Below are 16,360 nucleotides of genomic sequence, written 5' to 3' on the forward strand. Positions count from 1 at the left end.
TATCACCTTCATTCAACACCGATGCCCAATAATAGGTGATGGAATTGCTAGTTCAGAAACACTTAAAGTTTATCGGACGCCACCTAACACTCCTTCCATCTTTCCATCAGAGGCATGATCCTAACAAGATTGCAATCGTATACTATTCTATTGTGGGAAGTAATTGCCTTGGTCAGGATATAATTTCAAAATACGGTGGCAGTACAACATGGTTGACTACTCTTTACAAATCTTTGGCTTTAAGCGATGGGACCAGAATTTCAGGATTTTTGGGTAGCGGTACAATGGACGTTGGGCTTATTCCTACAATCCACTTACCGAGCAGCCTGTTTGCAATCCTTGTACTATTGTCCCTTAATGCTCATGAATTCTTCGACTCCACCCTTGATAAAGAATCATTGTGTAATTTCATTGGGAAATGTCAATTGAGTAATGGTTCATTCGTGTCTACGTTGGATGTTAAGAATGATGGGTCTACATCTGCAACAGATTCGAATGATCTAAGATACTGCTACATTGCATTATCCCTACTTACAATCATGGGTTGCAAAACACAAGGAGACTTCGGGAAATATATTTGCGTTGAGAAACTGCTACAATTTATAGAGACTAAACGTTGCACAGGAGGTGCGTTTGGAGACTACAATGAACCTCATGCTGGCTATACTAACTGCGCCCTGTCTTCGTTGAAGTTGTTAGACAAGCTAGATATTTTAAGTGATGCCTTCAAACACGATACAATCGATTGGCTTGTACATAGGCAGGTGTCCATTTTTGATAAAGTCCCATTGCCTGAAGATAGCGAGAATTATTTTGCAGAAGATCATGGCGGTTTTCAAGGCAGGGAGAACAAATATGCTGATACATGCTACGCCTTCTGGTGCTTAAACTCATTGAATATTTTAGAATCCATGTCACTTGTCGATAACCTAAAATTGAAAGAATATCTTTTATTCAAAACTCAGAATATGCTAATTGGTGGTTTTGCCAAGAATAATGAGGACGACCCTGACATCTACCATACTTTCCTTGGAATTGCAGCATTGAGCTTAATTGATGGCACATTCGATGGTATATTATGCATTACTGAAGAAGTGCGTAAACACTGGTTCGGTTAATTTGAGTTAACATATGAAAATTTACGTATTATTTACAACTAAGTAATGCATTTTTTTATCTATCATAATGTTTTAATCAATTCTTCATAAACGGTCCAACCAATGCCTGCTCCTAAAGCTTTTCGGGTCAAACGTAAGCCCAAACCTCTGAATAATACCCGTATCTTTTCCTTGGTCACGATATAACGAAGAGTCTGGATAAACCCTGAGAATTTATCTGGCTCTAGCTGCATCCGAGTTTTAATGGTATCGAATGGTGCAGTTAGTGCTGAACCCGTACATGCCGCGAATACAGCGCCGGTAACATTTATGATTGCAGATGAATAAGTTTTCAGTATGTTGGAATGGTCAACTTCTAGAATTGCACTTGGTAATATCCGCGGTAAGGTTTCTTTTGCCTTTTCATAGAGCAGAACATAAATTCCTGCATATGGTGCATCTCTCAATGCAGTTGCATAAAACCCTCTAAAAAAACCGTTGAGACCTTCCGTTTTATATATGCTTTTAACTGCACCCATCAGACTAGAATATTGGTAAACTGTAGATTCATATCGAACCTTAATTATAGTAATTGGCATAGTAATGAAGCCAACAAGTGCTCTGGAAAAGGAACCTGCAAGTAAATTTTGATGCATAGAAAGTTTTGGCAAAATGCTACTTTTATTTTGGGAATTATGACTTCCTGCAGCTATAGTCTTTCTAGTAAAATCTAATGTCGTAACATACATCGCACTACCTAGAGAGGTTCTAAACCCTGATGGCACTGTACCTCTCCACAATTCAAAAATTGAATTGAGGCCTTTAACTGTTTCCGTAAGAGTTGCATGTTGATTCTGCTGCACGCGAGTTTTCAGCAAATCGAAGGGTTGTAGCACAACTACTGTGGCCAGCCCCGCTAAAAGTCCACCAATTAAATGTGAACTAGTATCTGTAGAATCTTTTGACATCTATCTATCGGTACAGCGTAATCTGTCTTGTTTGTCACTGTTGCTGCGTGTGCAAGAGGCATCATTACTGCAACACTTTTTAGATTTCTCAACTTCTTTTGAAGCCCGAATAATGAACTATCCAGAAGAAACACTATAATTCAAATTAACCAAAATTAGAAAGTTTATCTATGATGAGACTCAACGAGATAGATTCTAATGATACGTACTTTACGTCAAGCGCGGGTTCCTTCAGCTTATAGCATATTGATATAATATGACAATCGTCGTACCAGTGTGACCGGAATTGAACAGACTTTCCATTTATGAATTTGGTAAACGTTCTATGCTCGGATTTCATTAGTGGTTTTAATGATCCCAGGTTGACTAATGCAAGATCGGCGTTAAGACCCTCACCTATATACTTGATGTATGCCTCCTTTAGTGACCAGTAATATGTAAATAGTTCATCCCGCACATCAAATGATGTACTTCGTAGGCATTCTACTTCGCTCTGAGAGAACACGGTTTTTAAATCGTTTAAATACTCAAATTCCCAATTAATACAGTCAGTTGTGGAAGCAATATCTATACCTACCCCTCCTTGTACCTCTTCTCCCTTGGTTATATAAATGATTACATTACCTCCACCATTAGACATGCTGAAAGCTACGTTGTCATGATGAACTAGGAAAGGTTTCCCAAACTTAGATTTTGAGAACTTCAGCTCCCGCCATGAACATCCTAATATTCTTGAACAGCCATATAACAGTAGAAGTTGGCTGCCCAATGCTGTGGGTCGCATGAATCTCTTCTTTTTCAATATTTCATTTTGGACAGTTGTGGGTAACAGCCTCATTGCAACTTCAAAGCAGAAGTCATCCTGCAAAAACCCATCATTAACGTTAATACTAATTAGAAGAGATTTACTATCGGATACTGAACAGTTCATCTTCCAAATGGGATGTGTAGACTAATTTATTCTGTGTTATTATTTTTGGTTTGTATGTACATTGCGCCTTTCCGGGCTCTCTAATAATAAGAACGGGTACGGGAAAAGGGACGACGATATTTTCTAGTATATATTGAGTTTTGGATAACGAAATAAAAGCAAGTTTTAAGCCCGTAGGAGCTCTAACAACGAGGAACGCAATGGAAATACCTGATAGTATTCCTGCAGATAGGGTAGAACTGTTTGAATCGGCAGTTCGGTTTTTGGGTGAACCCACGGTACAAAACTCTCCTCTGACTAAGAAAGTTGAGTTTCTTCAGAAGAAAGGCTTATCCGAACAAGAAATCCAACATGCTTTAAAATATTCTGAGAATGTTTCAGCAAAGTCTAGCTCTGAGTTGCAGAGTGGAAATAGTGTTGCATCTGTGCCTATGAATGATTCGTGGTATGATGCTGTTCCTCCTCCTTTGCCAAGACGTGACTGGAAAGATTATTTTATTATGGCCACGACCACTGTAGGCCTATGTTATGGTATATACGAAGTGACTAGGAGGTATGTGGTTCCGCAACTTCTTCCAGAATCCAAAAGTAAGTTAGAGGAGGACAAACAGCACATTGACCAGCACTTTGAGAAAGTTGATAAGTTGTTGGAGAAGTTTGAGCAGGAGCAGGAGGAATTTAGAAACCAGCAGGTTGAAAAACTAAAGGAATTGGATGCTACAATAATTAAGTTGCAAGGAGCGCTTGAAGACACCACGAAAACGAGAAGCAACATCAATTTTGAATTTAGAGACTTGAAGCTGCAAGTTACTGAATTATCAAAGAAAATAGAAGAATTCAAACATAACCGTGAAAGTAGTACGCAGTTGGCCGGCCTTCATAGTGATATGGAATCCTTGAAAAGACTAATCAAGAATAGTACGTTCGCCAACGGTGGTAGTTCTTTAAACAACTCGTCAGCTCCAAATGGTGTACCCTCCGCCGCTTCAATTCCATCTGCTTCTGAAATATTGGCTAAAATGAAGCCAAACGTTAAAAAAGACGAACAACATGTAGAAAAATATGCTGCCCCTGTATGGAAAGCAGGTAGAATGCATAATACTTCCTCTCCGTCCCTGGCAGCGATTCCTGACTGGCAGAAAGCAGCAGTTTCCTCAAAAGAACAATCACCGGTTAATAATGCCCCCAACGATGTATCAGACGAATCTTCTCGGGAAGACTTCGCTACCTAGAAGCACATCGTATAAGTAGGATTTTACGACAATGAAAACGACTCTTTCTTTAGGTGTTGGTTTACTTTATACTTTTCCATTATATTTGAGTATTTAAGTCTCGTTAATATCTGTCATTTCACACGGTGTTTCTTAACATAAATTGTAGTATATGTTTAAGCGTTGCCTCTAGTGGTACACCTGGTTTATTTAGCTTGAACAGAAACAACAGAGTTGATAATACATTTATTACTTCAATGGTAAGAGAAGTGGATTCTATCTGTAAACTGATAACCAACTGTGCATCGAGACATGTCTCTCCCAAGCAATTCACCAACTTTTACAATATGTTCTTTAATGAACAATACGACTCAGTAATAGAGAGTCAAGGTGACAATGAGGCTAAACCACCCATAGAGCCAGTGTATGAAGCTATATCTCAAGGGTTATTGAAAGTTCTTAACGATGGAAAGTATAACTTGGTCGCAGATTATGTAGTTGAGATTGTTTTTGTCAATTACAATTCCGAATTATTGAAGATTTTCCTTCCAAAGTTGCATCTAGTGAAAAATCAACTTGTTTTAATTCACTTTTTCTCCAGGTCTACAGGCTTTATGAGAAACCTCACCAATAAACTCATATCTGATCAAATCAGTAATGATATATATTCCGATATTTTACCTTCCATTTTGAGCTTCAATTTCAGTGAATTGGGTGATGAACTGATTACCATAATCACAAAGTTTCTGCATACAGTACTGAAGATCTCTGAGTCTCCAGCCAAGATTCAAGATGAGAATATTAGAAACAATGGGAATTTATTACTTCAGAGACTTTCTAAGTGCAATAAACTGCTATACAAGAGACTTTTCAATGATCTGGACCCCAAATTTCAAGCCGGTGAGCCGTCCTCATCAGTTGGCACTTTTGCATTACCACCTAGTACAATACCGTCGCCTTCTGTGACGTCTCCCAAGTATGAATCAATAACAGTTGGTGTGACAAAACAACCTTCGTTGGCTCCTAATGAGTTGAAATACCAGGATGTCAAATTGACGCGTTATTACAAGAATCTTTGGTTGAATAACAAGATACATTATTTTACTGTTTCCGATCCGGACTTCCTAAACAAATATGAATCAATTGGAGAGCTAACAAAGACAAGTGGTTCTCCACAAATCGAACGTTCTTCCCAAACAAACGTCGCAGATTTGATTGAAACTACGTTTACTTGTTTTGCCCAATTCGTAAGCAACAAGTTGTATCATCAGTTGAATTCTAACTTTTCGTTGTTGGAGCGTAAATGGACGATCTTCATTACCAAGCAATTACCACTGATAATTAAGCAGTCTATCCCCAATGAGCCACAATTGGTACTGCACGCTTTAGAAAACATTGATGATAAGGTCGTTAAAGCTATTAAATCGTACAATACAGAAAAGGATGAAGTTAAAAACCGTACAGAAGACTTATTTGATGATTACCCTGTGAACAATCTTGATATTAGACACGAGTTTCTAAAGAATTTGATAATGTTAGGTTTACAACCACCAAATGTATTAAATGAATATCTGAGAGAAGATCAAATGGTCGACTTGAAGTCTTTAGTAACCTCTGAGCACTTGGTTATCGAAAACAGTCAATGTGTTAAGGAATCGATTCTTGATATTAAAGGCTTTATGAAAAGATCGATCGAAACATTAGATTTTGAGTCTATGTTTGATGATAGTAATCAACTTGTTATTGGTACTGATAATGGCTTACTTCAGCTTGCACATAATTTAGAATCTGTCGCTCCTACAAAGCAGCAAGAGATTTCAAATATTATTTATGATGTTTTGCGTAAAGCAGTTGAAGACTTTGATCATAAGTCAATATCCAAAATTTTGACACTGCTAACTTTGAACATTGGCCACTTGTTGACTAACATACTGTGTTTTATTGGTCCGGAAAAACTTTTGGGCCCTGTTGTTACATTTATTGATGTTATATGGGAACCTAACGGCAACAAGTTAAACGACGTTATATCTGAAGATTCTGAATTTGAAAACCTAAGCGCATTCATGGCTTATACTCTTTCAATGGCGTTCATCATTCATATGGTGAAGACGTATAATGTAAATTTGGAATCTTTGGTAGAGATTCCTTCGAAATCCACTGTGCTGAACTTTATCTCAAAATTGGGAGACATTCAAGAAACTTTCAGCGATGAAGGAAACCCTGATGCATCTAAAAATATGCTACAGTTATGGCTGCGTGACTTGTTCATCAATAATTCTATCTCAGATCCGTTGATGAAAACTGCGGATGTAAAAGTACTGGGCACCATGATACCATTCATCTTTAAACAAAGTTTAGTTAATGTTGAAACAGGTTTAATAAGTGATGTTTCCAACTTTGTAAATGGATTTGAATATTTCCTACAACCGTTTATGTCAATAGGTTTGCTTAACATTTTCTTCTGGTTGGAACAGCATTTAATCTCATTAAAAACCGATGATTCTTTTTTGCAAATTGGTGGCAAGATTTTTGACCTTCTTAATGCTATTATTGCACCAAAGGGTATGAACCCAGATGCAAAAGCGGTCCATTACGTAATTCTAAAGCTGAATTGCATTAATTTGTTAAAAGAATTGAAATCTTTTCAGGTTTCTAATGAATCTAATTACGGGATGTATTCGTCTCAATATCAACAGGATCCAAAATTAGATTCTCTAATATCTAAATTGGAGTCTGTGGCACAATCTTCTAATATCTATGATATAGATCCAAGAATAACCACTGCAACTGGAAACAGTTATTCGCAGAAACAGATAAGTTATAATAAACTTACAATGACAAGTGACCTTCCAATAAACAAAATCATGACCAACCAAATAAATTCATTTTGGAATCTACACAGCAGCACTTATTATAACTTTGATTATTTGCTTGAATTGACTAATTTGGTTACCCCAGCACAATTTCTTCACGATGTCTTTGAATCCTTAAAATATAAAGTGTCAACATACGGCATACCTGGGTCTGTTAATAGACCACCTGCTACAGCTCTCGATCATGTATTATCTTACCTGTTTTATTTTATGGTATTGAGAGATATTAAAAATCCAGAGGAAAAGAGCGCACTGTTAGAATACCTAGAAACTGGCAAGTTTTCTAGTGCTATAATCCGGAACAAGATAAAAACTGATTCTTCGTCTATCTTAGGGTCTTCCGCACCTCAAGCAGATAATAAAAGTGATCAAGATCCTGTCGATGCTGCTGATGAAGATTTTGACATGTTATTTGGTGAATCCTTCAGCGGCTTACCGGATGAATCTCAGAAACCGAACGATATTAAACATGAATCTGGCTTGAAAGATGAAAATTCAGAAACTCTTGAACCTCGTGTGTCTTTGGTTAGACTAACTGAAAGTTTTGGTTTTGCATATTTCATGATGATGAAGGACACTAAAGAGGCTTATGATGCTGGTCAGGAAACAGAACCGAGATACGAGAACTTCATAAATTTATATAATAGGTATGTTGAAACCTTGAAAATATCTGTGATCTGAGATTATTACAACGAATGAAACTGAAAGCTCATAATAGTATAAAAAATATCAATTAACAAAAGTGTTCATTAAAATTATCTATTTCAAAAATTAAATTGAGCTAACGTTATATACTGTATGTTGTATCATCATATAGCAAGATAACAGGTATATTTCGAATTATTAATATTCTATACGGTGGTATCACTTACCACTTCGATGGCAGGTGGAGTTGGAAGTGGATCAATTGAACTTCCACTAGCCAAAACGGTTTGAACATTGTTCTCTTTGGTTTTTCCTTCCATGACAACTTGCTGAACATGTTCCTTCTGCTTAGCTCTGTCCCTCATTCTTTCTTCGATAGTACCTCTGATCAACAATCTATAAACAGTGACTTGTTTGGTTTGACCTAGTCGATGAGCTCTATCCATTGCCTGAGAATCAATCGTTGGATTCCAATCTGAATCATAGAATATAACAGTGTCAGCAGATGTTAAATTAATCCCTAAACCACCTGCCCTGGTGGACAATAGGAAAATGAAAATATCAGATTTTGTCTGCCAGTCGTGAACCAAATCACGACGATCCTCTAATTTTGAGGACCCATCTAACCTGATATGGTTATATTGTCTGTAAGTTAAGTATTCCTCCATCAAGTCCATCATTCTAGTCATCTGAAAGTAAATTAATACACGATGGTCACCTTCCTTTAACTGTACCAATAGCTCATCTAACTTTTTCAATTTAGCAGATTCAGTGATAAATCTGTCCATGGATGGCATAGATATGTAGGAGGAAAAGCTCTTATTCAACGGACTAGGATATAATTCTGATTTCGGTAATTCAGTGAATAGCATCTCCTTATTTCTTTGGACCAAACTATTTTGGGTGATAGGTGGAACAATGCTTAGACTTTGACAAATTTCAGGTTCAAACAATTCATGATCCCTTCTAATCATAAAATTTCTAGATCCCATAACGTGAATATTAATTGGCGGAGCCGCGACGCTTGGACGGTAAGCTGGACGTAATACATTCATATACTGTTCATCGTAGACTTTATCTTTTATGTTTAATAACGACTCTAATACACCATTTCGAGTTGTACAGGAAAGGTTGCGTAAATAATCAACCTCGTTTGTAACTAATAGAGACTTTTCAAATAAATTCATATTAAAATCCTCCTTGTCATAAACAATAGGTATGATATCCTTTTTATTAGCACAATTACTGGATAAGTGAATTGCTCTCTTAACAATTTCAAGGTTGGATAAATGCATAAATGAATCAGGGTCATAGCCTGTAACTTTTGAAAGTGTGGAACATAACCCAGGAGAGTTAGTAGGATGGAAAATATTCATACTATGGTACAAAATTTTTGCTCTCACATCAATGTCATGTTTATAATTTGGCAAAATTAGATCATCATAGATCAATCTTGGTAGATTAAAGGTCACAGGATTTTTGGAAGAATACTGAACATCCACAACATCGCCTTCCCTTATTATAGACCCAGTTTGACCAAAATTAGTAAAGGAAAACGGTGAACTCACATCTGCACGTTCAAATAAGTCTGGATGATTACAAACCTTTCTAAATTCCATAACTGTATTCATGATTTTAGAGTCTGATGTTGCAGGATAGTTGCCCGAATCATCACCACTGATACTGCTTGCCGCGTTTTCGATAGCATCGTAGTTAGAAGAAACCTGGGACTTTAGAACCTGATACAACTTTGCTTGTCTATGAGTCAGGTCACACATGACATCAATTTCAATTTTGTCACCTAATTCAGATTGAACGTTCTTCTTGATACGCCTCAACATAAATGGCTTCAAAATCATGTGCAAACGACGTAACTGTTGTTGGTTTAATTGCGTATTAGACTGAGCGTGTGATTCTATATCTTTAGAAAACCAGTCGTTAAATTCATCATGAGAATCGAATAAAGAAGGCATTATAAAGTGTAACAACGCCCATAACTCTTGCATGCTATTTTGTATTGGAGTACCGGTTAATAACAGTCGGTTACGACAATGAAAACTCAATAAATTCTTCCAACGTGAAGACTGGGAAGATTTAATCGCTTGCGCCTCATCTAGAATCATATATTGCCACTTCATTTTTTGTAGATACGCAGCATCTGAAACAACCATTTGATAAGAAGTTATCATTACATGGAAGGGAGCATCTCGGTCGTACCTCAAATGTTTTCGATCCCAAAACTTCCTTAATACTTTACGGTCATTACCATTACCCCAGTAAGGCAAAATTTTGAAATCTGGAACAAATTTTTGTATTTCGCTAACCCAATTGTGTAATGTGGAAGCAGGTGTTACGACTATAAATGGGCCCCATATATTATAACGTTCTGCCAAATGAGCTAACACTGAAATTGACTGCACGGTTTTACCCAAACCCATTTCATCAGCCAAAATACCATTTATACCCTGATCATACAAGTTTGCTAACCAATTCAAACCTTTTAGTTGGTATTCCTTCAAGGTACAGCCTAGCATCTTAGGCTGATCAATGGTAATTTCACCCAAAGATGTCGGATTTTGAAAGTTTAATTCTTCAGCCTCATCAGATGGATCGCTAAAAGCCTTAGCTTTGGCTTGTGTTTCTTTCAAAGCATTAGAAGCATTTTGTGCTGCTTTACGACGTAATTCTTCGTCATCTTCATTATAAAAATCAATTTGATGCACTTCCGTTTTGGTTGGATCAGTATTGCTTAAATCTATACCAGCAGTGAACATAGACAAGGAAGGATCAGCCATACTGCCTTCCAGTTCATTTGTCTTGATTTTGCTACCAATGAAATGTGAGTACAATTCAGTTTGGGTAAGTAAGAAATTCAATTTTCTTGCTTGTCTCTTAGATTCTCTTTCCTCTTCTTCCTTCTTCGCTTGTTCGATAGCCTCTCTCTCTGCTTTCTTCTTCAATTCCCGCTCTTCACGCTCGTTCTTCTTCCAGAAGCTTGACATTTCTCTCACTCCTCTACGTGCTCTTGTTTGGAAATCTTTGACTTGTCTAAAATTTCTGCTTTGCCATTTTCTTGCCTCTCTGGCGACTAATGAAGAAGTCTTTTTAAAGTTTGCAGATCTAATAGACTGAATTTGTTGAACTAATCTAGACAATTTTGCAGAATCCTTACGAGCCATATCTTTCCACACAGTAATATATGTAGTATCATAATGTCTCTGAATTGCCCTTGCCTCCTTTGCGGTCATCTTCATACCATAAGTAGGCAACCCGGTAGTTGGGTTTATATCAGGAACAACAGGTACCTGGCTATCGGAAGAGTTTGCATCACCATTAACCTTTGTATTAGCCCCAATGGCCGGGGACTCTGCCGAATTCGTCTCGTTAGAGGAAGCAGCATTGCCACTGGTGTTTGATTTTGATTTTTGTCCGGTCTTCCGTTTCTTTGACGAACCAGCTTGTTGTTCGTTGGCAACTACAGCTTCTTCAGCAGCACGCTTTCGTTTAGCTTCGTTGATCAGCCGCTTCAAACGTTTTATATGTAATTGCTTTAAAGTTACTTTGACTTCTAGTTTACTGTGATCAGCATCATACTTCTGGACAATGCAACTAGTGAACTTTCTCTTTTTAGCCTTGGCATTCCTATGCTTCTGAGCCATCTTGATCAATTCTTTTTGGATCAGATTAACGTCAGAATTGACGTCAATCTTGCTGTTAAACTTGACAGAACTTTTAGAGCGACCACTTTCAGGAGAAAAGTCTCTATCGTTATCATCATCCATCAACTGGATTTCTTCCAGTTCGTCCAATTCATCTACATCATCTTCCTCTTCCTCTTCGTCATCCTCTTCATCTTCATCTTCGTCCTCGTCCTCGTCCTCGTCTTTATCCTCTCTATCTTCATCGCCCTGTTTTAAACTCTCGATGGTACGCGGTTCCTCATCTCCTTTTCCTCTATTATGGGATTTGCCTTGATAAAGTTCTTTGACGGCGCCATTGAGTTCTGTAGCGGCGCTGCCACCGTGTCCAACCTGCTGATGATTCCGGTTTGCCACAGAGGTTTCGGCCTTCGCTTTGGACCCGCTAAACGCAACAGAATTACCGCTCCCTCCACTTCTTTTGGCAGATCGCTTATTTGCAGTCGCCGCGGACCTCTGCCTTTCCTGTCTGATCTTTGTCGACTGCGGATGCTGCTGCTGCTGCTGCTGCTGCTGCTGTCTCTCTTGCTTGTCCTGCTGCCTGTCAAGATGGTCTCTGTCTCGCTGCCGCTCTTCCTGAGCCTCCATCTCCTTCTGTCTCTTCTCCTCCAATTCGCCCAAAACCGTAGACCTCCCACTCAAAAACACCTCGTAGTCCATCCACTCATCTTGTGCAGATTTGATATTCGAAATTAATTGATCACACTGGTTGATAGTCAAATCACGACTCTGGGCACTCCACTCGTTAACAAGCTCAAACTCTTGATAACTGAGATACTTCCAGTCCTGATACTGCTGTTCCCGCCTATCCTTGTGACAAAGACCATTGAATCGCTCGTTCATAGAACTCATAAAGCGTTCTCTGCTCCCCACCAACGAAGAACAAACACCGTCCATCCCCCCGCCATCAGCCATCGACGTCAACTCGTCCTTGTTCAATAATGCATCCAACGACATGTCTTTTTCCTATCGATGCAATTTTTGTTAAATAACTAAACTCTGGCCCACTCAATACAAACCCTCTCCTCTCTTTCCTGTTTCTCTCTCTCTTAAAATATATCCTCTCTATATAATGTACCCTCGCCGCAAATAAATCTTCTCTTCCAATCAATACCACCGGCCTTCAAAACTATTGACAATCAACTAACTACTCCTTTATAAGCTATTCTAGCCTTTCCTCTCAACGAAAGATATCCTTTGCGCTCGAAATTCACACCTAACTTGTCCAATCCCAGCCAACCAAAACTTTTTGTCGGTCCAGTCCCTAATGTTGTTTCTCTCTCTCGTTCTAATCCAGTATAAAACAGTCTATACCAAAAGAACCCTCAACAACGAACAGACTATTTAAAACCTTTTATATGATATAAACTCAAGAGCAAGATATAATGTATTTACGAACCTAACACTACAACATCTTTCCTTTTTTTTCTCTTTCAACCCACCTCTGTATCCTCTATTTTTTTGGCTTTTTTTCTGCTTGTTGATCCTGTTCTGTGTTTCGTTCTTCTTGTTTGTCCTGGTTTAGTTCTTGCTGGTCTTCTTGTGAGAGGTCCGTCCTCTCCCTTTCCCTCTCTTCGATTGTGTTGCACTAGTTTTGTATCTACGATGAGTTGAGGAAAAACCCACACACAGAGGGCAGGCGGAGAGAGAACGCAATCTCCTGCTTCTGCTGGTATTGCTGACACTTTGGTAGGCATGGTGGGGAGAGGAGGAGTGGCATGGGGTGTGTATATATGTACATGGGGTGTGTATATATGTATGTAGCGTGTAGTGTGTGTAGTGTAGATGTGGGTGGTATGTCAGTGTGTGTATGTAGTGATGTAGCTAGGGTGGTGGCCAGCGGGGTTTGGCAATGAACAACGAAAAGGAGGATGGGATGGAGGAGAATGTGGGAGGGGGATTGGCTGGGCGGTGAGTTGTGATGAGAGGTTTAGGTAGAGTTGGGCCGAGAGTTGTGTATTATTTGTGTGTGTTTGCAGGTTGTGTATGTGGATATAGGTAAAAAATATGTCGTTTTCGTACTCAGTTGACAGCGTCTGTTCTACGGCGGGGCTTTTGGGCAAGACACAAGTAGCATGTGTGTGTATGTATGTATGTGTATACTATTCTTAAGGTTGGCGGGGTTGTAGTTGGTTCTCTGACGGGGATAATGGAGGGTTGCATTTGTAGTATAGGCGCTGACTGGAACGGGGCGGTTGGAAAGATGGGTTTTCTTCTGCTCTTAGCAGTGTATGAGTGGAAATTGGTTAGGCTGCTTCAGCCACAAGAGTGTTTTCCCGCTCCAACAAAAATTGTATGACGGCAGCATTGGAGGCAAGTTGTGGTTGTAGTTGTGATTATAAAAAGAGTTAGTTTCTCGTGGTTATTAAAAGAGAACAAGGTAGGGGCATATTTATTGTGGTATTGTATATTAATATTATTTGTTTAATCGCAGCCTCCACTCAACGGAGGAGGTCGTACCAATCATAACTATCTTGATTATCATTATATTTAATAACAAAATTATCATATCATGTTATATATTAAGTAGTGTAGTATATGTTTATTAATTAATTACTGTAAAAATAATTTATAATGATTAATTTATCTTTTAAATGTGGTGGAAAACTCCATTATATTTCTGGAGTTTTTCCATCCACCAATAGTATATAACTATAATTATGATTAATTAGATTAATATTAACATACTACATGTACCTGATGGTGCCATCCGGAATATGGATGTTACTCTTCACATAAGATTATCTTATGCAAGTTATGAGTATTATTAATAAACATAAACATAAAGATTAGAAAGTAAGAATACTGCTTACGTTAGAATATTGTATATATATTAATAATGATATCAATACCGGCATCCTCCATTGGAGAAGGCCGGGATATATAGGTATTTAACATTACAACTATATAATATTATTAAATATTATTAAATGTGCAATTATAAATTTATATTTTTAGTTTTTGATATATTTTCATTATTACTTAATCTATCTTTTCAGATGTACCTACAAAATACTTAGATATTAAAATATCTATAGGTGGAGAGTGGAGTTAGCGAACTTCGTTGTTAAGCGATTGTTGGCCGGAGTGGAAGATTGTGTGCCGTTTAGAAAGAACTTATTAGAACTTGGATTTGGGTTTTATCCAAAAAAAGGTTTTGTCGATATTGCGAGGTGTTGATTACTAGATAGCCAACGGTATGTCGTCAAGTGGTGGAGGGCCCAGCGCAGCTGCGAGGCCAGTACAGATAGACGAGTTTCGGACAGTTATAAGAGACCTTTCGCAGCAGTGGTTGCAGCGGATTATGCAAGAGATTGAGAATAGTGTGAGACATTTGCAAAGATCTAATGATAGGCTTTCACGGTATATAACGAAGTTGCGCGGGGAACAGTCGCAAGAACAGGATGAACTTGATCGTGAGATTGCAGAGGACGATATCGGGCAAAATGACATACAGTTGTTTCAAGATTCTTTGAGGGAAAACGAGGTTGTTTTGGAAAATTACCGGGAGCGTTTGAAGGCTTTGGATGAAGAACAACTATACCGTGCAAGTGGGAACATAGGCGGTGGTGCTGCTATGACGAAGGATGTGAAATCTACTTTAGTGCCCGAATTTGATTCTGAAAACGCTGATGTGAATGCAACGGCGCCCAACAGTGTTTATTTGTGATTGGAGTGGCTGATAAGGTGATGGTCTGAAACGTGTGCGTGTTCGGTTGGGCTGGCATCGGTGCGACACAAAAGAGACAAGAAAAGACAAGAAAAAGATGTATGCTCGACAGTTGCATCTACAGTTGACGCACAACACGACAGAAGCTGTAAACGTCGGTTCTTCTTTATAGTACAGTTCAGTAGTTTACATCGTGTTTCAATTCAACAATTTATAGTTTTTTTCATGTATTCTCTGTCTGGTTTTCATTTTTCAACACATTTTAAGTGTAGCACTACAGCAGAAGTATTAAGTATATTTATCACTGTTTAATAATGAGCTTGTTTGGGTTATTGTTATTGGATTTGCTGTGGTTTCTCACACTGATTCGATGCGAGATCCAAGGTTCTTCATTTACCGATGGTACATTGTGGTTTGAGATACCACCATATAAGGCCTCTGAAATCGATACAGACAGGTTATATGATTACCAGACCTGCATCAGATGGCAGCTCAATTCGCCTGCTACCGTCCTCTTTCTTCAACTAAAACGGGAGGATTTCCCGGTTCATGATATAGATCCGACAAGATTCGGACCTTCCTCCGTACAACAGGGGAGACAAAAACTTCAACTAAGCATTCATGACCTGATCTCTGGTGCTTTAATTCTAAAAGATGAGAATGTCCCCACTTCGGGTAGGACCTTAAGCTTTTCCGTAGGTAGTCTGGAACTGTTCGACATTTGTTTTATAAATATATCAAGCGACTCATCCTGGAAAGCCATAGATATGGTGGCGGCTTTAGAGATGTCTGTGTATTCGGTGGACGAGTCAAGTGCATTTGCTATTACTTCGATAACCACACAAGACATGGACTTATTATCTAATGTTGCAAAAGATACCTACCTTTTAGTTAACCCCACAGGCAGCGGAGACCTTTTAATATCTGAAGAAGCAAGAAGAAATCTCAATGAATCTACATATTCTTGGTTAATGTACAGACTTTTCACATTAACCATCACAATGTTCATTAGCTACTGCATTATCGTACCAATATTCCTTAGAATATTAATCAAATAATATAGGAGTATCTTCAGAACACAAAAAAATATCGTTCTAATGGTCTATTTGTAGTGTACATGACGTGATGTGCATTCAACGACGCTCATGCCTTATGAGAGTTTGTCTGTCACAAGTCCGGGTTACCTCAAATTTGCCTGTTGAACGGATTTTCAATTTCAGTGTCCGGTTTTGAAAAATATAGAGGGACAGTTTATTTGTCCGGGAAA

At 38.4% G+C, this 16,360-nt stretch overlaps 8 protein-coding genes across 8 annotated transcripts; 5 read left to right on the top strand and 3 right to left on the bottom strand.

Moving 5' to 3' along the window:
• Positions 1-38: 38 nt before the first annotated feature.
• On the top strand, positions 39-1,118 carry CDC43 (protein geranylgeranyltransferase type I subunit CDC43; the record flags this gene model as incomplete). Its single annotated transcript, XM_003645607.1, has 1 exon — positions 39-1,118. The coding sequence occupies one exon, from the start codon at positions 39-41 to the stop codon at positions 1,116-1,118; it is 1,080 nt and encodes a 359-aa protein (XP_003645655.1).
• Positions 1,119-1,180: 62 nt separating this feature from the next.
• HEM25 (Hem25p) lies at positions 1,181-2,065 on the bottom strand (the record flags this gene model as incomplete). The annotated part of the gene is made up of 1 exon (XM_003645608.1): positions 1,181-2,065. The coding sequence occupies one exon, from the start codon at positions 2,063-2,065 to the stop codon at positions 1,181-1,183; it is 885 nt and encodes a 294-aa protein (XP_003645656.1).
• Positions 2,066-2,210: 145 nt separating this feature from the next.
• On the bottom strand, positions 2,211-2,996 carry LYS5 (holo-[acyl-carrier-protein] synthase; the record flags this gene model as incomplete). The annotated part of the gene is made up of 1 exon (XM_003645609.1): positions 2,211-2,996. The coding sequence occupies one exon, from the start codon at positions 2,994-2,996 to the stop codon at positions 2,211-2,213; it is 786 nt and encodes a 261-aa protein (XP_003645657.1).
• Positions 2,997-3,196: 200 nt separating this feature from the next.
• Positions 3,197-4,228, top strand: PEX14 (Pex14p; the record flags this gene model as incomplete). The annotated part of the gene is made up of 1 exon (XM_003645610.1): positions 3,197-4,228. The coding sequence occupies one exon, from the start codon at positions 3,197-3,199 to the stop codon at positions 4,226-4,228; it is 1,032 nt and encodes a 343-aa protein (XP_003645658.1).
• Positions 4,229-4,464: 236 nt separating this feature from the next.
• NUT1 (Nut1p) lies at positions 4,465-7,761 on the top strand (the record flags this gene model as incomplete). Its single annotated transcript, XM_003645611.1, has 1 exon — positions 4,465-7,761. The coding sequence occupies one exon, from the start codon at positions 4,465-4,467 to the stop codon at positions 7,759-7,761; it is 3,297 nt and encodes a 1,098-aa protein (XP_003645659.1).
• Positions 7,762-7,931: 170 nt separating this feature from the next.
• Positions 7,932-12,380, bottom strand: INO80 (chromatin-remodeling ATPase INO80; the record flags this gene model as incomplete). Its single annotated transcript, XM_003645612.1, has 1 exon — positions 7,932-12,380. One exon carries the CDS (start codon positions 12,378-12,380, stop codon positions 7,932-7,934), a length of 4,449 nt encoding a protein of 1,482 aa, XP_003645660.1.
• A 2,242-nt stretch (positions 12,381-14,622) lies between these two features.
• TMA17 (Tma17p) lies at positions 14,623-15,093 on the top strand (the record flags this gene model as incomplete). Its single annotated transcript, XM_003645613.1, has 1 exon — positions 14,623-15,093. The coding sequence occupies one exon, from the start codon at positions 14,623-14,625 to the stop codon at positions 15,091-15,093; it is 471 nt and encodes a 156-aa protein (XP_003645661.1).
• A 314-nt stretch (positions 15,094-15,407) lies between these two features.
• RRT6 (Rrt6p) lies at positions 15,408-16,151 on the top strand (the record flags this gene model as incomplete). The annotated part of the gene is made up of 1 exon (XM_003645614.1): positions 15,408-16,151. One exon carries the CDS (start codon positions 15,408-15,410, stop codon positions 16,149-16,151), a length of 744 nt encoding a protein of 247 aa, XP_003645662.1.
• Positions 16,152-16,360: the final 209 nt, after the last annotated feature.

This window comes from Eremothecium cymbalariae, chromosome 3 (genome assembly GCF_000235365.1).
Source record: "Eremothecium cymbalariae DBVPG#7215 chromosome 3, complete sequence".
Lineage (NCBI taxonomy): Eukaryota > Fungi > Ascomycota > Saccharomycetes > Saccharomycetales > Saccharomycetaceae > Eremothecium > Eremothecium cymbalariae.